Raw genomic sequence first — 26,681 nt, forward strand, 5'->3', positions numbered from 1 at the left:
AAACTCATCGTGAGGGTCACACAGACGGACACATTCCACAGCAGTTATTAACCTCCCTGCGTGTGGAGCTGACCAGCAGCTCCTTAAAGCTCTCACAGCTCCTCTCTTACAAGGCATTAGCCACTACACAGAGCTCCAGCTGCCCTCCAGCCAGTCTGATGTCCTGCACAAGGCACACCAACAAAGATCCTTCCCAAGAACTTCCATGAAGAGCCACCTTTGCAAATTCTGCTTTCCCCTTCATCCTTTGTGCACTTACAGACACACCAGGGACGTTGAGCATGTACCAGCTTCAGAGCAAGCTGCCCCAGCAAGGGCATCTCTCCTGATGGCAACAAGAGAAGCTGGGATCTGCCAGGTTCAGCAGAGGGAGCAGCCCCTGCCAATGCCCTGAGGGCCGGGACAGGGATCCTGCTGCTCCTGGAGGGGCTGGGATCCCAGCAGGCAGCAGGAGGCAGATTGGAAGGGCTGAAACACTTCTCACTCAGAATCACCTGCAGTCAGGGCCTGATTGAACCCACCCCTGTCACAGAGTCAGCAGCCCAGGCACCACACAGCTCCCACTCCAAGGCCAAGTGAGATTTCCCCTACACTTGGAGCAGCAGGGACAACAAAACCTCAAGATAGGGCTGCCCATAACACCCCATCCCCCAGCCTGCCTTTCCCCTGCCCTGCAGCCAAAAGCCTCAGGGCACTTGCTAATCACTAATCACTAATTAACAAGATCTTACAGCTCTGCTTTGGACCAGGGCTGGGAAATCACTTCTCCCCATCTCAAAGATAAGGAAAAGCCCAGCACAAAAGGAGATGATGCTCTCTGAGGTCCCCACAGGCTTGTCTGGAGTTCAGCAGCTGAACCCCCCTGGCCTTGCAGGGCTGCACCAGCAGTGCTGCCTGCACCTGCTGACAGGTGAGGGGTTTGTGGCCATTGCTTTACAGTTCCCAGCCAAGGCTCACACACGGGTTAAATGCATTTAAAGAATGGATTAGTCCACTCACCCCTCTGCACTTTAGAAAGGGATGTTTGTGCAACAAAACAGCAGAGATTCGATCTAAGGAGATCAATCACAGCCAGAGGGCAACTGCTCTGCTCCCACTGAGCACAGCACTGTATGGCAGGGGGAGCTTCACCTGAGCTCACATCCCAGGGACTTCTGGGCTTCTTATGCAGCTCACACATTCTCAGCACTCCATGAAACACTAAAAGCAGGACAGGCAGCTGCCCTGCCCCACTCTTACCACTTGCAGGCTGTCACGGTGTCACTCGGATGCTCTGAGAGGCAAAGTCACCCTCTGCCAGCTCTGTGCTGCAGACATGGGCACAGAGCACCTCCGAGTGATGTCCCCAGGTGCCTCCTGTAAAGAAACACAACCAAAGCTGGGTGTTAGACTGGTTACACACGCCCAGAACCAGGCTGGATACTGGCACCAGGGTGATGTGCAGGCACACCAAGAACATTCACCTGAACATTCTACAACCAAGGGGGAAATGGGCAAGTTCTTGAGACAAGTAGGTTTCTGCCTCTCTTTTGGAAGAAGGCTTACAAATGCTAATCCCAAAGCACCCAGAACAGGGACAACCCAGCACTACATCCCTGGCAAGGTGGAGGAACAGCAAGGGGAGAGATGGCAGCTCAGAGGCAGCTGCCTCAATGCAGGCAGAGCAGCACTGGAGGTGCCAGAACGTGCTCACACAGCAGGACCAGACCCCATTGCCACCACCAGTGGGAACAGCATCACAGCAGCCCTGCACAAGACCAAGCAGTTCTCAGCCTCCCTCATTTTAGCATTTCTTTTTTCCCTTCAAGTCACTTTTAAGTCACTGAAATCCCTGTGTAAGTCTGGAAGCCCTTGTACTTTGGTGTCTCTCCAGGAGCTTCCAAGCCATCAAAAGAAAACAATTCTACCAAATTCTCCCTGCTTCCCTTTTTAACTCCCTCATGCAGGCACCAAATCTTTGAGGCAGAGGAGCTCAGCCCAGGACCTGAGCCTTGTTTCACACTAAATTTGGTCTGCCAGACATGCAAAAAAAAAAAAAAAATCACATCAGTCATTCTGCTTCAGAGCTGGTTTCTCAGCATGGAAAATTACATTTCCTACATGTAGCTAATGCATGAAAAGCTTTGAAAGGTCAAAAAATGAAGCCATCAATTTATCACAAAAAGTAACTTCCTATTAAAGCTGCTGCCAGCCTGGGCTCCCCGGTGCAAACACTCCACCTAGAGCCAGCTGTGCCAGCCCTGCCTGGCCAGGCTGCCAGCACCAGTGGCAGTGCCACCACAGCCACCAAACTGCAGCCACTGCTTTGGAGGGGACCCAAGCAGACTTTTGGTGGTACAACCTCCCCTGCTTGTGCAGGAGGTCTCAGCAGAGAGGACCCTCACTCCCAAAGGAAAAAAAGAGCAAGTACCTGTGCTCTTGCATTGGCTTTCATTGGAGAGAGGTCACCCATGAGGGGACCCCAGCCAGCAACATCTGTCCCTTTGTCCTTAGGGACAACACGTGGCTGAGCAAAGCACGGGTGCAATCACAAGGTGTGAAGGCACTGGGGTGGCAGCAGAGCTCCCAGAGCTGCCAACACTTCCCTCCAAAAGGGAGAGGAGCAAGGGAGCCTGAGGGGCAGAGCCACACAGGATCCTCTCCCACCCAGCAGCTGAAGGGGAGCAGAGACCACAGAAACTCATTCCACCTGAGCTTCAGCATCCAACCCAGCCATAACTCTGCCCAGGACAATTCAGAGTCACTGAAATGGCACTGCTGTTCCCCTGCTGAGTCCACCCTCCAGCTCTGTGGTCGTTCCTCACACCTTTCTGCATCCCAAAAAAAACCCAAGCAGTGCCAGCCAAGGCAGGATTTGGTCCCCATGCTCTCATTCTGGCCCAGTGAGACACAGGCCAAGTGTCTCACAGGTGAGGGAGAGACTCCTGCAGCTGAGCAGGACAGGCACTGAATACAGGAATGCAGGGCCAGGAGCCACAGGGGCTGGCACTTGTCCCTTCCTGCCTTAGGGCTGCAGCAAACAGGCTGTGACACTCCACAGAGCCTCAGCAGGACACAGCATCCCTCACCTGCCACAGCTCAGCACTAAGATGTCATTTAACATCCCAACTTCAGAGCTGGAAACACCTGAAGCGAGCTGGGAGGGGAGTGCCAGCCCAGCCTGGAGAGGATGCAGGCTGCAAACTCCAGGCCAAGCTGAGCACAGCTCTGGCCCTCTCTGCCATCCTGGAGATGGGGAAGCTGCCAACACTCATTTCTCCTTTTGGGACAGAAGCAGCCCCACAGGGAGCAGCTGCACCTGAGGGCAGCCAGGCCCTGCCAGCAGTGCCCCAGGGCTGCCCCCTGTCCCTGCCAGCTCCCAGAGCCAGGAGCAGGACACACAGGGCACCTGGCTGCACTGGCTCAGCTCCCCACCAGCGCCCTGCCCTGCAGCTCTGGCTCCAGACACAGCCTGGGCTCCCCAGGCACCCCAGACACAGGCTCTGCTCCTGTGCCATTCCCAGTGCTGCACTGCTGCACATGCATGGCAGGGATGGGGATTTCTGCAGCTGAGCTCCGTGCAGATGGTGATCATGTGCCCTCTTAGAGATGACAAGAGGAGTGTTTGCTCTTGAGTTATGACTCGTGGGAGGTAATTGGCATTCCCATTGCCATAATGACCTCGTGCTGGACAGAACATCTGACCCTTTTCTCATCACTGTTATCATCCTGGAGGAGCACACAGGACACTGGCACTGAGTTCTCTTCCAGGTGAACACCCCAAGCTGCCCATGCACATCACAGCAGGTGTCAGTGCAGAAAGCTGGGGTAGCTGCTGGTACTGCACAAGGATGGAGATGCCTCATCCCAGTGAGGCTGTTCCCCAGAATGAGACACCAGGAGCCATCAACCCCTCTGCAGGGCTCTGCCTCTCTGGGGAACACCTCAGCAATGGCATTGCCTTCCCTGCACTGGGAAAGGCCATCTGAGACTGACACAGCTCCAGGGTGCAAACAGGAATGGACTGCAGGTTCCCTGGGCCGGGAACCATTTAAACAACTGTTGTCAGCATAAAAACAGATGTGGTTTTTCACTTAGAAGAAGGGGAGCAGGAAGATCTCTACTCATCTAATTAATTAGTCCAACATTATGAGAAATAAAAAAGACTTATCAATGAAGCCCAGCTTTGCTGAGGTGAAAGCTGTAAAAGTCAACTTTCATGTACCTGGGGACAGGCTGGGATAGGAATTTTCCCACCTGTATTTCAGGGAAGAAAACACTATTATTCAGCAAGTTCTGAACTTCTCAAAATGCAGGATAATTTCCAGGGACCACATGGGAGTTCTCAGTGCCACAATAAAATTAATTCAGGGAAATAAAGCAGAACAGCCAACCCCAGAGCATGATACCATTGGAGACAGCCCAGGCTTAAGAAGCACAAAGCAAATTTCCCTGGGTTTAAATATTTTTGAGGTTGCTGTTTTAAAGGTAAAACATTTATGATAAAAAAGGAAGATAAATTGCCCTCTCCTCATTTCACTGCTGGAATTGCCAGTTGAGAGCAAAACCAGTGTCCTTAGGAAGAAGGTAAGAAGGAAAAGCGAGTTCCTGAGCACCACACTGCACCATCCCCTTTTGGAGGGGAATAAACAGAAAGCTGAGCATGACACAAACACAAACTGGTCCTTCACTTGCAGATGTTTCACTGGTGTAAACATGCATCCAGCCAACCCAAGGACCAACTCCAACTTGCTCATCCCCACGTTGAAGCATCCTGCTGACTCCAGGCCTCAGGAATCAATGCCCAGCACTTGCCTGCTCTGTGTTTATTTCTATAAAACACACACAACTTGTTGCTCGTATTGAAGAACCAACTGCTCAGGGAGCACGTCTGCACATACTGTATTCTCAGGGAAGCAATTTCTGCTGGTTTGGTTGGCTGAACTTCAATGTCACCTGCACGAGAAATTTCCCTGTTCCCCCATTCTCAGACAAACCTGAAGAAATCCAGCAGAGGAGAAAAACCGAGGCTGCTCCACAGAGTGACAATCCATGGCTGCAGGAGCCAGGACAGCAGCCAGCAGGCTGGGAGTAAACAGCCCGCTGCCAGCATCGCCACTTCCCTGGAAATCACATATTCTACGGAAACCTCGAAACCAAAGGAGCAATGGTGCAGGAATTAACCTGCCAGACGAGGAAGCCTCTGGGCACACACCATGGACCGGGATTAGTGCGGTCCAAAAGGGCAAACATCCTCCGAAACCAAGGCAGCAACAGAGACAAGGAAATCGTTTAAAGTGAAAACCTGCTAAGGAAAAAGGCGCTGGCGGCAGAGCAGCGCTCCAGGGCAGCCCCGCCAGGCAGCCTCTATTCACTGAAATCGAACAGCAAAACAGCATTGCAAGAGCATGAAGTAATCCCACCCCTGCAGTTCGTGTTTTCCTACCCAATTAGCTACTCCAAGTGTAAGAGGGAAAGGGGAAAGGAAAAAAAAAAGAAAATTCAAACGCGCTGCAAAGCCAGGAGATGTTTTGCAACTCCCGAGCTCCCGCAGCAGAGCCCCGCGCTCCCGACAGCCGCGGGGGCACCACGAGGAAGGGAGGAGAGCAGGGGAAAGGGAGGAGAAGAGGGGAGAGGGGAGAAGCCGCTCACTCGCTCCGCCGTCCCTCGGGCCCGTCCCGCGGCGCAGCCGGACCGGAGCGCCCGCCCGGCCACGGAGGGCACCGGGCCCGGCCGGAGCGGGGAGGAAGCGGCGCTGGGGGCGGCCCCGGAGCCCGGCCCGGCCCAGCCCGCCCCGCCCCGGGATGGGGCTGCCCGGGCCGAGCCCGTTGGTGTCCCGGGGGTTCCGCCCCGGGGGGACAGCGGCGCTGCTCCCGTGCGGTTCGTCCCGAGTTTAACCACACCGGTTTGAAATCACTGATCGGAGCGCTGGCAAAGAGCGCAGGGAGCAGCAGAGCCCCCCGAGGCTGCTGGAGCTGCTCCGAACCGCGCTGGGCACGGGCTCGGGGCAGCCCCTCCCGCTGCACATCGTCCTGGGCTTTTCTTAGCTCTGAAGTGCTTCTAACCTCAGACTCTGAGACATCTGCTAGAGCAGGATGCCTGGAGAAAGTGAAATGCCGTCCCAGGCTGGATGTTAATTTTAAACCGTGCAAACTCTCAGTGCTCGCGAACAGCGGCAGGATGCTGCGGGCGGCAGGCAGGACGCACACCCCGCTCCCGGAGCTCACGGGTGAGGTCCCTCGCAGCAAAGCAGGGAGCCACACCCGCGTTTTGATGGCTCGGGGATTCCTGCTGCCCTAAGAGAAACCGGAGGATCAAGGAGTCACAGTGCTTTGCCATCGCTACCAACTCCTCTTTGAGAGTGGCTGCTCCTCCCGGCGCTGCGCTGCCTTCCTCCCTCCCTGCTGATCATTTCATTTCCCCTCCACCGCTTGTCCTGCGTTCCACTGGTGCTGCAGCTGGAGCCGGGAGTGCTTCCCAGCTGGAGCCTGCAGCCCCTGCTCCCCTGTGCCAGCTGCCTGCGGGCACCTGCAGCCCCAGCCCACCATAGCCCCAACCCAGCCTGGCACACCACCGAATGCACTGAGGGCAGCGAGTGCACACAGTTCCGATGGGTTTGGGAAAGTGCTTTTGTGCACCCCTGTGTGCTAGGGTGCCAATGTCGTGGGGATGGCACACATCCCTGTGTGCTGGGGTGCCAGTGTCATGGGGATGGCATACATCCCTGTGCCAGTGTCATGGGGATGACACACATCCCGGTGTCCTGGGTATGGCACACATCCCTGTGTCCCAGTGCCATGGGGTTGGCACACATCCCGGTGTCCTGGGTATGGCACACATCCCCGTGTGCCAGTGTCATGGGGCTCAGCTCCATCACCTGCCCCAATGTCAGACCCTGCCACCCCCACTGCCCTGAGCTCCGTGCTGCAGTGCAGAACAACAGCAGCTGCAGGTTGCTCTCTTGTTCCTGCTGTGTTGCCCCAGACCTGTGCACAGAGATGCAGATGGAAGCAGAGGCAGGGAGGGCCTCTTTGTGCAGAGTCATCAGCCAGCCCAAAAATTGGTTTTGTCCGTTCTCTGGGGCTAGGTAGGGTTTTCTCAGTGATGTCCAGCTGCATGGGCAGTGCAGGGTGGGCTGGAAACCATGGGAGGTTATGGACATAATATCCCCCTGTGTTAACTCCTGAACACACTATATATACCTCTGTTAAATTCAGGCAGGAAACTGCCTGTATTTCCATGTTCTTTCCATTGGTATTTTGTGCACATCCACCTGCCAGGCTGCAGAGCCACAGAGAATTTAATTTCAGTTTAAAAATTCCAAGAACACTCACACTGTGGTGATTCGTATCAGCAGCCTCTGGTGCCAGCCCCAGGTTTATGTGACTGCCTCTCATTAGCACCATTTGGAGGTTAAGGCTTCTGGGATTTACAGTGGAGATAAATGTGCTGATGGGCAGCCCAAAGAGCATCTGTGAAACCCTGTGTTAGCTTGTTACTGGGAGTACCTGGGCCTCATCAGTCTGTCTCTGAGAACAGCATCACCCTCTTTCCTCATGTTTGCCAAAACATAAGCACAGAGAGTAAAATACATGAGTTAATCGGGGGGAGATATACTGTGGGATGAAGAAAGAGACACCACAGTGAAACGGTCTGCTAAGAATGGCAAATGCATTTTCTGTGTGTGATTAGACAGAAAAAAAATCTTATGAAAGGCCTGTGTCTGGCAGAGGACCTGTGGCATACACTGAGCTCCCAAGCTAAAATGCTTGAGGCATGCTCTGGTTTAGGAAGGAAAAATGTTTTCCCTCTCAGTCAGGAGCACCTTGATGCAAAGCATCAGCACCAAGAGAGAGCTGGGGGGTGGAAGTGGCTCCTTGCAGGGGCTGGGGAGGCTGAGCCTGCACAGAGTGCAGGTGCTGACCCACACACAATTAATGGTCACAGGGGTAAAGAGGAGGGAGCTGAGAGGCTTTTCTGGGGCATTTCACAGCCCTAGGGACGTGCTCTGCGCCCCTAGAGCAAAGTGCAGGAGCTGCTCCTCTGCAGGGACCCTGCCACAGGCACTCCTGATGCTGCAGACCATGGCGAGGAGGATGCCATGAGGAAAATGGTGCTGGGCACCCCCAGCTGCCCAGTCTGGAGGTCCAGAATGTGGATTTCCTGAAGGCCAAGCAATGCAGGTCTCAAGACAAGTGAAAGGAAACAAGGAATGCCGATGGGCTTTTCAGCTTCATTGATTTTAGATTACATCAAATATTCCTACTCAATGAATATTCCTATTTAATAGGAGCACAGAGATGCTTTGAGGGCTGGTGACCCTCACCTACAAAGCCAGGCTGAGATCTGGGCTGTTCAGCCTGGAGAAGGTTCCAGAAGATCTTAAAGCCCCTTTCATTGCCTAAAGGGGCTTCAAGGGAGCTGGACAGGAATTTGGACAAGGCCCTGGAGTGCCAGGACAAGGGGGAATGATAGAGGACAGGATTACATGAGATATTGGGAAGGATTTTTACTTGTGAGGGTGGGCAGGCCCTGGCACAGGGTGCCCAGAGCAGCTGTGGCTGCCCCTGGATCCCTGGCAGTGCCCAAGGCCAGGCTGGGCAGGGCTGGGAGCAGCCTGGGACAGTGGGAGGTGTCCCTGCCATGGCAGGGGTGGAATGGGATGAACTTTCAGGTCTCTTCCAACCCAAACCATTCCGTGATCCTGTGATTCACCACTCTGCCCTTGCAGGGAGTGAAGGCTGCTGCAAAGGGCTGACATGGTGTCATGAGCATCCTTCTCCCTGCAGTCTGTGACTGCCACTGCCCCCAAGCCTGGCCAGTCATGGCTGCCCTTCCCTTCCCTTCCCTTCCCTTCCCTTCCCTTCCCTTCCCTTCCCTTCCCTTCCCTTCCCTTCCCTTCCCTTCCCTTCCCTTCCCTTCCCTTCCCTTCCCTTCCCTTCCCTTCCCTTCCCTTCTCCTGTGCAGGCTGAACCCCACCACGCCTGGGGGTGGCTGTGGGGGATGTCAGACCCAGCCAGGGAGGGCTCACGTGGCTGTGTGAGCACAAGTCATCCTCACTGGGATGGAGGTGTTGGGGGTCAGGTGAGCCAAACCCCCTCAGAGCAGCCCTGGGATCCTTCCATTGTGTGAGGCTGCTGTCTCAGATAACTCCATGAGACTGGGGACCCTCACTGGGGTAACCCAGCTCATTCTGAGTTACTCTTACATTCTGTTACTCTTCTAAACCTTAAGAAATCTGAAGTCATTCGAGTAGAACCAATTCCACTGGACATCATGAATCTCTATTTGAATCCTGATGCAGCTTAATTGGCTTAATTTATTGAGTTGGTTTAATAAAACCAGTTAATCTGGTTTAACTGGTGTATAAAATAAATCTTGTTTGAATATATAATGTGTCTCAATTTTACAAGCCTCCGCAACATTCCCTCATCACATTATTTCTATTTTAGATTGATTCTCCAGAGTTGGACAAAATGGCTCTTAACCTCCCTCCAGGCAGCTCTAAATCTGCCATGGAACAGTGGGTTACCAGAAAAATGAACTATAATTAACCCTGAACATCTCTCACTTTGCAGTCCTCTATAAGCTTATGAGGAGCAAAGATTCCAAGATGGCAGGGCAGCCTCATGGACAAGTCTTCTGGAGTGAGCTGCTTTTCAGGGTCAAGAGACCAGCTGTGCTTCAAATCCCTGTCTGTGTGGTGAGTGAGGCTGCCAACACCAACACCAACACCAACCCTGGCACTGCACCCTGAGGCCAAGCCCTCACCTGGCACTGCAGCTCCAAGGAACCTGTGCAGGTGCACTCCTGCTTATCTATCCTGCTTCAAACACGGTATTGGTTACCCTGGCCTGGGGCTGCAGATGAGACATTGGCAAATCCCCTGTTTAACACCCCTGCTTCACTTCTGGGACAGCTGCTGGGCCTTATCTTCTGCTCATCAGTGGCGGCACCTTTCCTACAGTTTATAGGAAGGGCTTCTTCCTATCAACTATGTTTATATTTATGTGTCTATAAAGCGTAAACCATGTTTATATTTATGTTGTCTATGGTTTGAGATCCAGCTACAAAACCTTGTCTAACTCCTCTCCTAATTCACAAGCTTCCAGTTCAGACCGAGCTAAGGAGCAGGATTTATAATGAAGGTAGCTGCTAATGAGCTGACGAGAGGTGCAGCACTGGATCATACTTGCTTTGAGAAGCACTGATCAAAGCCCTGTGCTTTCTGGTTGGAGAGCATAATTAACTACAATTTCTAAAAAGTCAAGTTTGGGTTGATTAAAAATGCCATCTGACAGCTCCAGAGTGCTGTGGTGTCTCATGATGTGCTGTGCAGATGCAGCACAAGCTCAGCATGGTGTTCCCCCCACCAGGCAGGAGAAGGGCTCTGGCTCCTTTCCCAGCAGGCTCAATCCCTGGGGTATGCAGGGTGATGGATCTGCCCCAGGAGGGCTCTCAGGGCTATGGGACCATCCCTCCGTGAGCAGCTCAGGGTTCTCCTGCTGCCCTCTTGCAGAGAGCTCTGCACATCTGGTGCATCCCCACATCTGGTGGGGATGGAGGGGTCTGATGCCATCAGCAGCAAAGTGGAGAGCCTGCTCCAAGAAAGCAGACAATCCTTATAGTGGCTTGGGAGATTCCTGCCTCAGAGGAAGGGAAATGAAAGAAATGAGAGCTGCTGAATCCTTTTCAATCTTCAATACAAGCAGGTCAAAGCAGTTCTTTGACCATGAACTCCAGGACACAGATTGCCTGGTTATGTCCAAGCCACTAACTCCCGGGGTTCACTCCTGCCCCTGGCAACACACAGGGGCTTAATTCCCACTTTCTAGATTCCCATTTCACCTCCCATCTCCTGTTTAACTCCTCAGCCATCTGAGGTCTAGAATACACTGACAGAGACGTTTAACCAAACAGTGCCCAACCACAGCCCGTGCAACAAAATTCTGAGCGCAGCACTGACACCTGCCATGCCTGTCAGGGAGAGGGAGCTGCTGGAGAAAATCACAGGCACCTGAAAGCAGCACTGTGTGCATCTGCTCTGCTTCGGGAAAAGAGCCATGGCCTTGGTCAGCCCCCTCCGGCCTTCAGCTCCCACTAAAGCTTATTTTATCTGACACAGGAAAATTCTTCATTCCCAGTTTCATTCCCACTCTGTCTGTTCCAGCTTGCAGGAGAGCAGAATCTTTGGCCAGGCGATTTCACTGTCAGGGGAACGTGTCCCCTCCAAACCACACCACCACAGCCACAATCAGCTCCTTATCTGGTGCTTTTGAATCTGAATGGAGGCTATGGCCACTCAGCCCTTCCAGTGAGGGAGCCACAGAACAACTTTGTCAGCTCAAATTAGAGATAAAAACTGAAAACAAAATGGTAAAACACCTTCCTGGTACCTGATCTAGTGAGTGGCATCCCTGCCCATGGAACAGGGCTGGAACAAGATGAAATTTAAGGTCCCTTCCAGACTAAATCATCCTGTGATTGCATGATAAAGTACTTGCACTCCCTTCACCTTATAGGAGCTGGACCAGACCTTTCCTCATTCAGGCCAAAGTTGGGCTCAGCCCTAATCAAGATAAAACCCCAATTCACAGGGAACTCACCTTATATTTTCACAGATGGGTGTGATGCAGATCCCGTGGTGCCTTCTGGAAGAAGTTATCTGATTTATTATGATGGAAACAAAACCTCTTCATAGTTGCTGTGATTTTCCAGAGTGTTAGGCAGGACAAACTGCCTGGAGAAATTAGGAGGTTATGGAAGAGGGTCTCCATGGCTGGCCTATCTTAAAAAAAATTATTTATAAAAGCCATAGGTACTGATTGCTCATAATCAGTCCTTACTTCAAAACACAGAGGAGAATTGAAGCAACTTTTTCTTTTTCCTCTGCAGGCTGATCTGGCTCCCTGCTGGGAATCAACAACACTTCTGCTGAAGGCTGAGCTTCTGTTTCTGGGTCAGACAGAAACTCAAGCACTCATGGAGATGTTATCAGAGTGTGGAGCTGCCCAAGAGATGGAGAGCTCCTGCTTTGGGCAGATGACATGCTATGGAAAAAATGACCCTTCCTAGATGATCTATGTGCCCACAACTAATATTTTTTTCCACAGATGAGGCATTAAAATGCTGATACAATAAAGGAATTTTTATTTCTATGGCACTAAGAATGGATGGGGATTTTTTTCCCTGTAAAAATCTGAGATCTAGACCTGTCTGATAGCATTGACATTCTCCATAAGGATGAGAAGTGGAAGGTGATTTTAGTGCAAAATCACTGGTGAAGGAAAGGATGAGCAGACGTGAGGTAGAAACTGAGTGTGAGATACAAGCAGAAATCAGAAGCCCTCCCAGAGATGACATGCATGTGTTTGCATATCAAGATTGCTGTATATGAAAGACTTTTACACAGTTTTGGTTGAATGCCCTCAGAGAGACACAAAATGGACAGCTGAATTTGTAAGTGAATTTCAAATGCTCTTAGAAACTCCAACTCAGGCCTTAAATCAAGTTCAGGAGCAATGAAAATGAGGTTTCCAGCACATGAAGACCTGCAGTAATTTTTGAATTCTAGAAGAGGAAGATAAAAGTGAATAAAGAAAAACAAGCTCAATTCTGAGCTTGATTGCTGCCCACAGGGAACAGGAAGGAGCTCATCAAATGCTCTTACCTGAGCAATGGATGATGTGATGGCCTGGAGCTGAAAGGTCTTGTCTGAGACCAGCAGCAAAGATAAAGATGATGCTAATCTGCATTGATTAATCAGTTTAATCTGGCAGTTATGTCTGCAGAAATTTAGATACCTTTCCTCCACCTGATGCAGTCTTCTCCATCATCAGCTTTCACGTATCATTTGACTTAATCAGTTTTGTGCAGAAGACTGAGACACAGTGTCAAGTGCTTTAGTAAAATCTAAATAGATTACTGCAATCTCTTCTAGCATCAGTCACCACACCCTAGACTCAGAGCTGACAATTCCTTTCTCATCTAACTCCTAATTATTAACTAAATAGGAAAAATAATAAAAGACAGGAAGGAGAAGCAATCAATAAAGCCATGGAGAAGCAATCATAAAGCTTCTTTGCCACCAGCAGGGCCCTGAGGCCACTGATTGTGGATCTCTCTACATGGATACAGAAGCATCCAGAGCTTTTTCTTTCTCAGTCTTTTCTCCTTTTCAGTTAGCCCTGAAGCAGATTTATTTGTGCAGCTACTGCCAGCTCAATTCTCTCTTGTGCCTTTGCACCACATGGTTTTCTGAACTTCTGGACTTTCACCAGTTTTAATTTTCTGTACCACAGGACCATCTCCACCAGGACCACACATGGTCCCATCAGGGTCTGCTCACACAGCACAGGCATCTGCTCCTACAGCAGGCAGCTGGCACTGTGGAACAGCCAGCAGGCTTGAGCAGCTGCTGCCATGGGGCCATGGGGAGATGCCTGCAGAGCTGGCAGTGGGGCGGCGTGCTGGGCAGGTGAACCCACCTGTGCTCTGCTCCATCCCCTGCACAGACACCTCCCAAACAACCCTCAATGCTGGCCCCAAATGTCCTGAGAGGGAAAATCGAGGCCATACCAAAGTTAAAGGCTTGATGTTCTTTTCTTCAGGTAGAAGGCAAACATTTGGGAATAGATGTGAATATGTTTGAGCCTCGCCTTACCTCTCCAAGGTGTGCATGCTCCATGTTTGAACTTTCTCCAAGAAGCAGCCAGCAGTGTTTTAGCTTTTATCCAGGAATATTTTAATGGAAGACAAGAAAATACATTTGTTCTACACTATAGCAATTCTGAGGGAAATAAAAAAATACTTGTCTTTGCCCTTGCTCCTCTTCGTCCTCCATAGGGCTCAAAGTTCCCCAGAGCTCAGATCTTTGCATTTCATTCCTGGTGGTGTTTGTTTTTCACTCTTTTTTCTTGTGAGTTTTGCTAATAGCTTTTTTTTTTTTTTTTTTTTTTTTTTTTTTTTTTTTTTTTTTCCGGCTTAACTCATGCAAACTTCAGTATCCACACCCTCCAGTGCTGATGAGCCCAGAGTTCACCCCCCATTCCCGGAACCTGCACTTTCCAGGGAATTAATGGTGCTGTACAAGCATGAAACGATCAGGCAAATCTCACAGCCACACTTGGTCCCAGGATTGTTTAAGGCTTTGCATGAAGCCTCAGCAGGAGAAGCCCTGTTCAATGGTGGGACAATTCTTTGTCCCACAGGAACCCCATCTCCTTTTCTCCCCATCTCCAACAGTCTGTCCTGTGAGAAGGCCAGAGAGAAAAGAAGGAAAGATCCCTCAGGTTTCCATTTGGCTGCATTTTCCCAGACTGTAAATCAGGTAGCAAGAAGCCTGGAGGGCAGAATAGCCCCATAAATACCTCAGTGCTATGGGTGACTCTGCAATCTGGGCAAGGCCCTTCCCTTGTCCAAAAACTCCAAGAGACAAGGTTTTCATTTGGTGTGAACCGAGACCTCAGCCTGGGCTTAGGATTTTGAAGATGTGTTAATGTGATGATCCTTAACACATTCAGTCCCCAGGGGCAGTATTAATCCACTGCTTTCCCTGTGGTTTAAAAACTCGTGGCCTGGCTTTATGGGGACCTGCATGTGTTAAATGCATCATTTTCCACAGAAACGAGGGAGGACAGACCCCCTTGTTACTGCAGTCAAAGAACCGCACTGGCAGAGTAAGACAGCGAAGACAGAACAATCCTGCACATGGTGCTCACAGGGGCTAATGATGAAGTGCTGCATCTGTTTTCCAAACAGCCTGGCCAAATCTCCAGATTCACAATCTTCCCTGTGCCCAGGCCTCACTGCACAACCCAGCTCTCCTTGCTGAAACACCAAACCCGGGTTCCTCACCTCCTTCCCCCACGGGCAGACAGGATCCCCTGAGGGCCGGCCCGGGTTAGCACAGCCCGGCCAGGGATCACCGGCACCGCGGCCCGGGGCTTTGGCCTCCGCCGTGTGCAGGAATTCCTGAGGGACAGCGGCTTCTCCCGACCCTGCCCGGCTCCAGCAGCGGCACCAGAGCCTCTGCAGAGGGCTCATCCCGGCGGCTCCGGTCCCGAGAGGCAGCGGCAGCCCCGAGCAGCGGCGCCGGGCCCGAGGGCGGCGGGACAGCGAAACCCAGCGGCGCCCTCGCACTGAGGGCCCCGAACCGGACACGGAGACCTCCTTTGGAAAGAATTCCCTTTTCCTTAGGATCTCCTCACCTCAGCTGCAGTCTTTTCCAACTTGGATATGCACAGTCTTGACAGGAATGAGGGACTTGTCTTTGCAAACAAACTGTGGATCTGCTGGTAAATAAAGCTAGGTACTGAGGGATAAAATAAACAATGGGAAGGATTTCACTGATTGATAAATGGAATGAGAGATTTGTCTTTACAAACAAACTGTAGGTCTGCTGATAAATCAAATTGGGTACTGAGAGATGAAAGAAACAATGGGAAGAACCATAAAATCCCCAAGAAATTCCACTGAGTGACAAGGAAAAGACAATGGTGGGGAGTTATACATGAGAAGGTGGTATGAGGCGTTTCAGGTATTGGGCGTTTCAGAAAGTCTGCACCTGTGAAGTACCTCAGCCAACGGGGAAAGAGAGAGGGACATGCGGCCAGGAAATGAGGATAAAAAGGAGGCTGTGTCCCCCTAAAATTAGAGAGACTCCAGGGGAATGCCCCACGGCCTCTCCCTTTATTCAAATAAAGTTACGGGGCTTCTCTCTCTCCTTTTTGGACATAAATCTCTGGTGGTTTTAGATTAATTCTCCTGACAACCTGTTCCATGGTTTCATACACAGGAGACTTTCTTTGTCCTCCCTATTTTGTTTCAAACAGGGCTGATCCAATGTAACATGCAGGAAAAGGGTGAGGATACAGACTATTTCCCAGTGAAAGCGTCCCTGCTGTCAGCATTTTTCACCTAGACAGCTGAAGCTGAAGCAACCTCAGGTTCTGCCAGGTGAGGTTTAGGTTGGATATTAGAAAATAATTTAATCACTGTAAGGGTAGTCAGGCACTGGCACAGGCTGTCCAGGGCAGTGATAGAGTCATCAGCCCAGGAGGTGTTCAAAAAACATGCAGATGTGGCACCTGGGGATGTGGTTTAGTGGTGGGTTAATGGTTGGACTTGTATGAAAAATCCCACTATGAAAAGCCAGGGTCCATAAAGGAGACAGAGGAGTCCTGAAACTTCATTCAAATAAAGGCAGAGAGTCCACCAGGGCACACACCTGTGGGAGTTTCAGAGGGCGCACCCTCCTTTTACCCCAAACTCCCAGCCAGCGTGTTGCCCTCTTCCTTCCCCATTGCTGAGGCACTGGGAAGGCACAGCCTTCCTGAGCAGCCTAGCCCATCTCCCCCTTGAACCTCTCATTTTACCCCAAAGCTCAGAAACTGAAGCTCGTGCAGACCCACTTGTCTGTTTCAGGAGTCAGAGCTGCCTGGGCTCTGTCACAAATCTGCTGCTGGTGATGCCCTGTGCAGGCTGCCCCAGAACAGAGACTGGACACAGTTACAGAATAAAGCAGGGATTTGTTAGGAGGCCTCAATGGATGCACCTTGGGCAGCACAAGAGCCCAGCCAGGGCAGCACCCAAGGTGAACCAAAATGGTCACAAAATGCACAACCAGTCACGGGGTCTCTCACTTTTATGAGTTCTGGTCCATTTGCATATTGGAGTTAATTGTCCAATTCCAGCTTTAGCCCATCAAGTCCCATCCTTGTTTTTCTCTCTTCAGTCCACGTTGTTTGTGCTCTTGGGCCTGAGATTTGGATCATTTGTCCTTGGTCCCCAGCTAGAGAAGGAATTGTTTTGTCTCCCTGCTCTGTGAAGAGAGCTTACTATCTTCTAATATGAAGTTCAGAAGTGCACACTAAAGCAGCACAGAATCTGAAAACTATAAAAGCTAAAACCTGAGGCCTCATTTGAAGCTGGTAGACACATTAAGAAACATTTCAAAGACATTAACACCCATCCCCTCACCCATGAACTGTGTGTAAAAACATTAGCACACATCTTTCCTATCACAAGGAACTGTTGCCTGTGACTGTCCTGCTGCCCTGGTGATGGTTAAATACCTGCCTGCCCAGAGAAGCAGGGAATGAATTCCTGGTTCTGCTTTTCTTGCATGGCCTTTGCTTTCCCTGTTAAACTGTCTTTATCTCAACCCATGACTTTTCTCACTTTTACAATGCTCTCCCTTGTCCCATTGGGAAGGGGTGAGTGAGGGGTGTGGGGCTGAGTTCCTGGCTGGGTTTAAGCCACAACATGCCCGTGTACATAGGGAGGATTTTCCTGTGTCAGTTCAGCAAAGAGCACTGATCCCCATGGGCAGCACACAAGAGGAGCACGGCTCATGGAATAATATAATATAATATAATATAATATAATATAATATAATATAATATAATATAATATAATAATATAGAAAGTGTGGGGAGATGTATTAGTGATTAAGTTTATCTCCTGGTTTAATTTTTTTCCTCTTCTTGTTGCTAAGTGATGTCTACTTGAATTTTACCCCAGGGAATCCTACCTTGATGGGTTATGGGCAGGCTTTCAAAGAGCTTTAGGCACCCAGCAGGAGATCCCAGTGCCTGGACAGTTATTTTTATTAGCTGACAGGTATTTAAGAGTTGGGCTCTCAGAAAAATAAAAATAAAGATTGCAGAATATCACCTGGCCAGTGAATGAGTGCTGACATTTTAACTTCCCTTACATCTCACCTGTGCAAGATTCTCAGGACTTCAGGCCCAAAAATAACTGGTGCCAGAGCTGTGTACCAGCAACAGTCCCTTGTACATCACACAAGTATTTTAACCTGTCTTTTGTAACTAAATTTTTGCACCAGTTGAAATGTTACTTAGCATGGGTGCCAGGTTGAGCCAGCATTTTCCCAGCAAGAAAATGTCATGAAGCAGAAACACAGTTCAGACTCTGTTAGCTCAAAATCCAGGCTCTGGCACAGGTGTCTCCTATGCCAGCTGTGCCAGCTGTGCCTGCTCTGGTGCAGGGCCTATTGCTACATGAACAGAATACAGCTCTTCACTGCATTTACCCACTCCAGCACAAGATGCTCTCAGTGAAAAGAGTGATACACACACCTGGGACCTTTTCCTCAATTGCCTTTGTCAGATGATCCACTGGAAACCCAACCACCCACAAGAGAAGGCAGGAACTGATTTCCCCAGCTGCTGCCCTGTTGCAAGACTCTCAGAAGTTGAGGCAGCAGCAGCCTGCCATAGAGGTGTGCAGGGGAGTGGGAGCAGCTGAGCTGAGTCCAGACTCAGCACGTTTGAGCCCTGAGCATCAGTAGAGGAGTGGTTTTATAGCTGTCAGGAAGTTTTTGCTCTCCGCCTGCCAATTCTCACCTCACCCCATCTCTGCCAAGGTTTCACCCATGGTTTAACCAGTGCTGGCTGCAGCTGGAAGGGGCGAGGTAAAGCCTTGCCCTCCCTGCCACGCTGCCCCTTCTGATTTTGGGATGGCAGCAGCCCTTACCTCACCTAAAACATATTCACCTGTCCTTCTTCCCAGCAAGGTGCAGCTTAACAGCAAAGTGCCTGCATTGAAGCTTTCCTGTCTGTTGGGGGGAATTCTACTGCCTGCATAAAGCCAGAGGCTCAGGAGGAGCACACACTTGATTATCTCCTGTTCAAAGGGACCCTTGGGTTGTGGGGATCATTTTTAGCACTGCCAAACCACAGAGACTTGATGCAAAAGGCAGCCGTGTCAGTAGTGCTGCTCCAGCAGGCTTCATGCCTCGGGTGACCTTGCCGGATTACAGCAGCCCGATCCCTTTTCTGGTTGTTTTTAATACTTAAATGCCGACAGGTGCCTGACTAGAGGTGTCACTGTCACGGCCCAGGCTGTGCTCCCCCTGGGACAGCAGGGGATGCTGGAGGCTCAGGGAGTCCAGGGCTCCATCTCCTGGCCGGTCCCATCCTGCAGGAATCCACCCATCCCGGGCACAGCTTTGGGCACCACAGGATCGGGAGGATCCAAAGGCACTGGAGAGCAAAGGAGGGGCTCGAGGATGGTGAAGGGTCTCGAGGGAACTAGAGCTGTGTGAGGAGTGGCTGAGGGCACTCGGTTTGTCAGCCTGAAGGAGACTGAGGGCAGAGCTCAGCAGGGCCTGCAGCTTCATCCTGAGGGCCAGCTCTGATCTCTGCTCTGTGACCAGGGACAGGACCTGAGGGAAGGCTGGATCTGTGCCAGGGGACGTTTAGATTGGATTTTAGGTAAAGCTCCTTCCCCTAAAGGATGCTGGGCACTGCCCAGGCTCCCCAGGGAATGGGCACAGCCCCGAGGCTGTCAGAGCTCCAGGAGTGTTTGGACACCGTTCTCAGGCACAGGGTGGGATTGTTGGGATGTCTGTGCAGGGCCAGGAGCTGAACTCATGATCCTTACGTGTCCCTTCTGATTCAGGATATTTAATGATTATAGAGAAGCAGCTGTCTAAAAATGAGCTCTTCTTGTTCTGCTGCTGTGCTTCCCAGGGTCCCACAGCGTTGCACCTGGTGACTTTGTTGATTGAACTATTTTCTGAGTGCCTGATACCCCCAACAGCCCTGCTGAGCCCAGGGATATCTAGCTGGGCTCTACCTTGGCTCCTGCCTCAGAGGCATAACTGCTCACAGAGTTCTGACAGTGGACTCACACTTCTCTACAAGATTCAGGGCAGGAAGGGGCCAGCCTGCTTGCCAAATTCGGTTGCAATGTCTACAGAGAGAGAAATCATTATTTGCCTGTGCCAAAAGTCCAAATTACAATTGGAAAAATGTTGAGTTCGTGAATGTGGGAACTCACGATGTGTGATGATTTTTCTGATATTTTGCAACATTTTATAAGGGGTTTTAAAGTCTTGTCTCGACAAATCACCTGGAATTCTCAACTTCTATTTTTAAAAGTCTGTGATCACGTCGCTGCAGAGAATCACGAGCATCTCAACCTCAAGACTCAGCCATTGAAGGCAAAGAACCACTTCTTTCTTCCTTTCTAACTTTTGGCTAACTTTCATTCTGCTGCGCAAGGGGGAGGGCTGGATTCCTGCTCCTCAGCTGCCTGAACAGACAGTGCCGAGTGCCAGCTACGGGCTGTTCTGGGGAACTGCACTGCTCCGCAGCGAGAGCTCATCCTGACGGGATCCAGCAGCACTCGGAGCCCGCGGTACCAACCCGGCTGCTCCCACAGCCGCAGAGCAAGGCAGATTCCCCTCTCCATCAAAAACCCCCCACAAATTCTCTTTTATGCAGACGCAAACCACGGGCGGCAGCAGCAGTTTGCCGTGCGCGGGGCCGAAGGTGGCTCTGGCACGGTCCCGGGGAGCGGCGGGCACCGAGCCGGGCCCGCTCCCACCTCCGGCCGCGGGCTCTGTGTTCTCGGGGCGCTCCACTGCCAAGGCTGAGGGGAACAAATCCCGGTTGTGTCCTGACCCCAAGAGAGGTCCAATACCTCGGGCTGTGGAACAGGCGGCGCCCGAGCCCCCTGAGAGGGGGTAGGAAAGAGAGGGAAGCGCCGAAGGCAGCGGAGGGAAAAGCCGCTTCCCCGGGCCCAGCGGGGCATCCCCGGCCCTGTCCCGCCCGCGCCGGGCAGGCACAGCCGCCACAGGGACCCCTCTGCCCGACACTCTCGGCGCTGCGGGGAGCGGGACCGGAGCCACTCCCGCCTCAGGCCCGGAGCCGCCCGGAACGCCTCAGGCCCGGAGCCGTTCCCGCCTCAGCTCCGGGCCGCTCCCGCCTCCGCCGCGCTCGGGCCCCGCCCCGCCCGCAGGTCCTGGCCGGGCCGCGGGGAGCGCGGGGAGCGCGGGGCCGGCGGGAGCAGCGGCGGGGCCGATGCTGCCTGCGGGCCGCGGCCGGAGGTGAGGGCAGGGGCCAGGGCCGGGCCGGGCCGGGCCGGATCCCGCGGGGCGCTGACCGCGCTGGGCCTTGCATGCAGGGCGGCGGCGGCGCTGAGGGCGGCGCTGAGCGCGGGCGCGGAGCGGCGGCGGGAGCTGGAGCGGCGGGCGACGCGGAGCCGGGCGCTGCTGGGGCGCTGGTGAGTGCGGCACCCGCGTGTGGGGCGGCCCGTTCCGGGCCCCTCCGTCCCCGGCGGCCCGCAGGGAGGAGGGCGAGGCCCGGGCGCTGGTCCGGCAGCCGTGCCCGAGGCCCGCGGGCCGGGGGTGCTGGTCCCGCTCCAGGGCAGCCACGCCGGCTCCGTCGCTGTTTGTTCCCTCCAGGGATGATGAGGAAGAGGAGCGGCCACAGCCACAGTCGGGCTCCAGCTCAGTGCATGGTGAGCAAATCCCCCGGGCCGCTGCCCCCTCATGTCACACCGGCCTCGGGCCAGTTGGGGTATTGGGAGTTATTCCAATGCTCTGCATCCACTTAAATGCCCCCTCTGCCTTCGTCCTCCCTCTCTCCTCCTTGGGGTTAGCTTGGAGTCGTGTCTTGTCAGCCAAGGCCAGCAATAAAGTGACTGGGGCCTGACCCAGGTGTGGGAATGTCACTTGTTGAGGTTAGCTCAGGAGATGTGTCCTCACATCCATCCTGGGTCTTCAGAGCTTCTGGCAGTCCTGCCTGCATCTTCTGTGTAGTGGTTGTTCCCATAGCTAAAAAAACACCCCCTGCACTGGTCATTAGGTTTTGTTTCTTTCTGTGCCACCTGGAAGAACAAGTAAGTGAGGAGTCAAATAGGGCCTGTTTGAGCCTTCTGACATGTTTTCTCTTCTTGCAGAAGACAGGCCTTCACCCAAGGAACTGGAGGAGCTGGAACTGCTGAACAGGGCCTTAGAGAAGGCACTGAAGGTCAGGAAAAGCATCTTGGAAACTCCATTAGAGGCTCAGAGAGCTAGAGGACAGAAATGGGCAGGTGAGGCACATGCTCCCAAGAAAGCTCAAGAGCAGCAGGTGCCTGTACCTGTTGAGGATGTTCCTGAGTGCAGGAAGGTGAGAGCTGGAAGCCAAAAGCCTTTGTTGTTGAAGAAGCCCTCTGCATACCAGTTAAGAGCCCCTTACAGGACCGACCCAGATGTGAAGAAACTGCAAAGGAAAGTCCCAGCCAGATGTGTTTCTCAAGGCCCCAGGACAGCTGGGAAGATTTCCTCAAAAGGAGTGACTTCCAAACAAGGAAGGAGTCACAGGACAGCGACTGGTGCCAGTGCCAGAGAAGTCAGTGCTGCAGCTCAGCCCCAGGAGACACCTGGCTTGTCTGAATCTGCCCCAAATGACCAGCAAAGCTTTTCTGGGGGGGATTCAGCTGCAGTAAAGAATTCCACAGTTGCTGGCAAGCAGTTACTTGATGCAGGGAATAAAAGTTGTGGCTTCCTGGGAGAGTCCAGCAAAAAGGAGGACACTGCAGGTGCATGGGGAAGGAGCACCTCACCAAGGGCAGGCACCCTGCAGGAAAAGGGGTAAGTGTGGGAGGTGGGCACCTCTCCTGTTCTGCTCCAGACTCACAGGCACATGTACAGAACCTGCTGGCTGTAGCTGCTCTGGGGGTCCCAGCCTGGCTCCATCCTCCTCACATCCCTCTCAAGAGGAAGGATCCTATACCGTTTAAAAGCCTTTATTGTGGTTGAGTAAGTGTTTTCATTTTAAGGGCTTATTGTTGGATGGCTGGGACTTTGAAAGCCTTTCAATTAAGACTTTTGATGTTTCCTAGTCCCCTATGAGTGTTTTGGAAAGCTGTCTCTGTAGAGCTTTCTTGAGCCTTAGCTTTCCTCTGAGTGTACTCTCTGTTATAGCATATTGATTTTTTTATTTATTCATTCTGTTTTTTACACAGTGACAATACATAATGCATGATTTCTCTCTCTCTCTGTCTCAAACATGTGCCCAGTGCTGTTTGGAGCGATGGCATCTGGGTTTGATGCTGTCCCTGTTAACCTGTAACGTACTGCCCATGTAACCACACAAATCAGGACTGACTCAAGTGCAGTTGTTTTAAGGGTTTGGTGCAGGAAGGATTATGAAGGGAATGTTACTGAGATTCTCTGTGGAAAAGTGGCAAAATAATTCTTGGAAGATTGGATACCAGTCTGGCTTAAGTAATTTCTTTCCTCTTTTGCTTTAACAACACTGAAGTTCAATCTGCATCTGCAAAGTTTTGAGGAGTATTTCTCTCAGCCACCACACCCTAACTCTTGTGTTTGTGCAGGGAGGAAATGATCCCCTTTCACTGCATTGGAAGGGCCCCAGGACACTTCAGTGACAGTTGCTGTAGGAACAGGGATCTGGATTCAAACATTTATTTAATTTCCCAGCTGTGGCCTTGCATTCCTAGTCTGCATGTGACTAACCACTGCCAACCCTCCTGTTTTTGTGTAACAATTTAGGGATTATTCTGCCTCAGGGTTAAGAATCATATTCCCAGTGGAAGCTGGAATGTCCCTTTCCTATTTCTGTGAGTGTGACACAGTGCTAAGCAAAGCTGCCTCATCCAGCTGAGACAGGGCAAGAGGCTGTGGCAGAGCAGTTTCCCTGCAGGTGTTGTTTCCATGTCTGTGCTCTGCTGTGCCATGGCTTTGCTCCCAGCTGCCCACCCTGCATGAACCTCTGTGGGTCCAAGAGCTCTCCCAGCTCAGCTCCATGATGTGGAGTCCAATGAGCAACCTAATCTTCCCTCCTTGAGGACAGTCTGAGGACAGTGGTGGATCCAATCTCCAGAGTTGCTGACATCTCCCATTGCAGCTAAATTCATTTCAGCTTTTGACAAAGCACCATTTTCCCTGGTGGAACACCAGGCTGAGTTAATTGCTTTGCAGCTGCCAGGATTGATCCTTCTCCCGTTCCACAGATGCCAGCTGAAGCTCCCCCTGCCCTACAGGAAAGCCTACTCCAGGAACTGCAGGTGAGAGCAGTGTGAGCCGTTCAGTGCAGAACTCCCCTGAGCTTCGGGGCTGTGAGGAGGGGTGGGGTGTGGAGGCAGTGACCCCCAGGGCTGGGAGCAGGAGGAGCTCCCCTACTGCAGGGCTGCTGCTGAGGATGTGTTCTCCTGTTATTGTAGCCACCAGTGCTACTTTTGTTCTCTGTGTGCTAATTACTGTTAATCACTGAGCCAGGAAGTTCCTGCAGTGCTTTAATTGTGGGTTTGAGGGTGCAGCAGAAGGCTCTGCTGGTGGCACACACACCCCCGTGGGATGGGTGTCTGTGTACACTGTCCAAATGAGTTTCCCAGCCCATCCCTGCCCTGCCTTTGCAGCTCTCCTGTGTGTGTCTGGGGCTGCTTCCTGCTGCTGAACTCTGACACTCAGCCAGCTACAGTGTTACTGCAGGGATGGTGCCAGAGGTTGGGGCTTGCATGCTCCAGTCCATTCTCCAGCCTTCTGGAAGGGTTTCCCACAATTCCTCTGATGCTCATTATGTGCTTTGTTCAGATATTAAGCATAAACCCTTTCTTAAATCTAACTATAGCCCCTTGTGCTGCCCTCAAGAATTCCTCCTCCTCTTGAAAACTGTCATTTATCAGGCACCAGTTTGTTAGTTGCCCTTCTGCAAGTTGTAAAGACTTTCTACCCTTAATTTTCACTTCTAAATTGAGTCTTTTAGCATTCCAATCACTTTGGTGTAATTTTATACTTCTCACTATTGCTTTCAACTCAGTAACAGATTGAGAATAACCTTTGCACTCAAGATCTTTTGTAGAGGATTTGCATCTTGCCTGGGAACTTTTATTCTTTCCTGTTCCATTAACCTTGACACTTCTTTGCATAACATATTTCTGAAATCTGCAGATTCTAACATGATTTAAAAGACCCATTAGGCTAGAGAGAAGACACATGCACACTCGAGTTAGTCAGGCACTGCAGAACTATTTTAAGCTTCCTCCTGATGGCTCTCACTTGCTGTGGCAGGTTTTGGGAGACAATCCTTAAGTTTGGATATCATGGGGACTGTGCATCCATGAGGATGTTGAACTCTGTGAGAGAAATGCATCTTTCCAGTAGTGCTGTTGTTTGTGCAGTGCTTTATGTAAAAAACTGGTGACTCTGGTGTGAAGTCCTGGTCAGCTTCCTCATGGTTCTGTCCTTAAACCTCTGTGCAGCATCCCTGACGTGCTGCTGCCATTCTGCTTGCCATACGTACCACTTTGTCCCCCTCCAAGAAATTATTAAGAATCTTGAGGAAGTTTGGAATATGAAGTAGTTGGGTGAGAGTAGTTTGTCCTGTCTGCTATTTTATTTTGTACACCTATACTAACAGAACGAATGTACAGAAATGCAAATGACTTACTCCCAAGAAAGGAAGGGGAGATTTGTTGTTTCCTCTGGGGTATAAAGACAGGCAGGACAATACAGCATCATGAGGGATGTGCCACAAGTTCACATTCTGCTTATGGAAATGTGCTGTCTGTCTTCTGATCCTTCCCCTCAGAACAAGAGGAGGGAGTAACAGGTGCTGTGCAGTCTTTGTGCAGTGTCTGATGCTTTGTGCAGTGTCTGATGCTTTGTGCAGTGTCTGATGCTTTCTGCAGTGTCTGATGCTTTCTGCAGTGTCTGATGCTTTGTGCAGTGTCTGATGCTTTCTGCAGTGTCTGATGCTTTCTGCAGTGTCTGATGCTTTCTGCAGTGTCTGATGCTTTCTGCAGGGTCTGAGGCTTTCTGCAGGGTGTCCCTGATGATCTGAGAGCAGCCGTGGGAATGAGGTGGGAATGGCTGGTAAATAACCTGTGAGAGAGAGGGGGAGGGAGACACTTGTAATTGAAGCACTGCTGTGCCACACTGGTGTGTCACAGCTCAGCGTGAGCACTGGCTGCTACAGAGGAACATAACTTCCACCTCGTGCCCCTTTGGAATTTCAGGGCGTGGGAGAGATGTCGCCTGTGCCAAACGAGTGCAGATGCAGCAGCTGCAAGGACCCGTTTTGTGGAGAGGATCCAGACAACTGTATCCTTTCCTAGCAGGGACAGGGTGCAATTGCTCTGCAGTGAGCTCCAGGCTGGAGAGAGTTATGCCTCCAATAACAGCAGTTCCAGTTGGCTCTCTAGGCAGTGGGTTTTCTCACAGTACAGCTGCTGAGCACTTGCAAAACTTCTGATCCAGCCAAACGTGGCCACAAGGCAAGCATGCCCCACACAGCTGTGCTTGCTGTCCTCACCTTCCCCCTGCAGTGCCACTTCCCTCTGTCCTGAGTGCAGCTGGCCTGGCCTGGGGCTCAGCATTCTATGGAACCTTCCTTAAGCTGCTGCTGTTTGAGTTTTGCTCCCCGAAGCTGACCCCCAGTCCTGCAGAGATAGAGGAGGAATTAAGGGGCCTCCAGGATGTCCCCTCCCGTGTGAGGCAGTGTATGGAAGCTGAGGCTGCAGGTAAGGAGGGAAAAAGGGCAGTGGGAAGGCAGAAGGTAGAATAAGGATGGTTTGGGCTCAGTTCCATGAGTTTTGTGTTCTTGGCATGTGCTGGACACGAGGGACAGGAACATTCTCTGCCTGAAATGAAGGCTGGTGAACCCAAGGCCATTCTGGAAGCTGTTTGGGGAGGAAGGTTCCAGTGTTCACACTTTTTCTCTGCTTCTCTTATAGATCCTCCCACTCTGCAAGGAGAATATGAAAGCCTTCTGACCTTGGAGGGTTTGCAAAGCACAGTGTCCCAGTGCCTGCAGAAGCTGCAGCTGCTGCAGGAAGGTGAGACAGTCCCTGTGTCTGTGGTCAGGTGTGAAGGGGCCCTTTGCCGTCTGTGTGCAGGACACTGCACCAAGGTCATTTTGCTCCTGGTTATCTTTATGGTATTG

General features: G+C 51.7%; 2 protein-coding genes across 2 annotated transcripts in view; one reads left to right on the top strand and one right to left on the bottom strand.

Annotated features, from left to right (window-relative positions):
* LOC131565411 (ankyrin repeat and fibronectin type-III domain-containing protein 1-like) overlaps window positions 1-5,770 on the bottom strand; it is a 248,395-nt gene extending 242,625 nt beyond the window's left edge. The window contains exons 1-2 of the mRNA XM_058816278.1: window positions 5,632-5,770; window positions 1,240-1,356 (exon numbers count right to left, since the gene is read on the bottom strand). The gene's annotated coding sequence lies outside the window, so the exon portion shown is untranslated. The remainder of the gene's footprint in view (window positions 1-1,239; window positions 1,357-5,631) is intronic.
* TEDC2 (tubulin epsilon and delta complex 2) overlaps window positions 1-26,681 on the top strand; it is a 36,288-nt gene that overhangs the window by 6,706 nt on the left and 2,901 nt on the right. The window contains exons 2-9 of the mRNA XM_058816279.1: window positions 20,232-20,473; window positions 20,572-21,012; window positions 21,077-21,249; window positions 21,691-22,366; window positions 23,752-23,805; window positions 25,756-25,840; window positions 26,136-26,259; window positions 26,473-26,574. Of these exons, the coding sequence (XP_058672262.1) occupies window positions 20,232-20,473; window positions 20,572-21,012; window positions 21,077-21,249; window positions 21,691-22,366; window positions 23,752-23,805; window positions 25,756-25,840; window positions 26,136-26,259; window positions 26,473-26,574 (1,897 nt within the window). The remainder of the gene's footprint in view (window positions 1-20,231; window positions 20,474-20,571; window positions 21,013-21,076; window positions 21,250-21,690; window positions 22,367-23,751; window positions 23,806-25,755; window positions 25,841-26,135; window positions 26,260-26,472; window positions 26,575-26,681) is intronic.

Source organism: Ammospiza caudacuta, chromosome 17 (genome assembly GCF_027887145.1).
Source record: "Ammospiza caudacuta isolate bAmmCau1 chromosome 17, bAmmCau1.pri, whole genome shotgun sequence".
In the NCBI taxonomy this organism is placed as follows: domain Eukaryota; kingdom Metazoa; phylum Chordata; class Aves; order Passeriformes; family Passerellidae; genus Ammospiza; species Ammospiza caudacuta.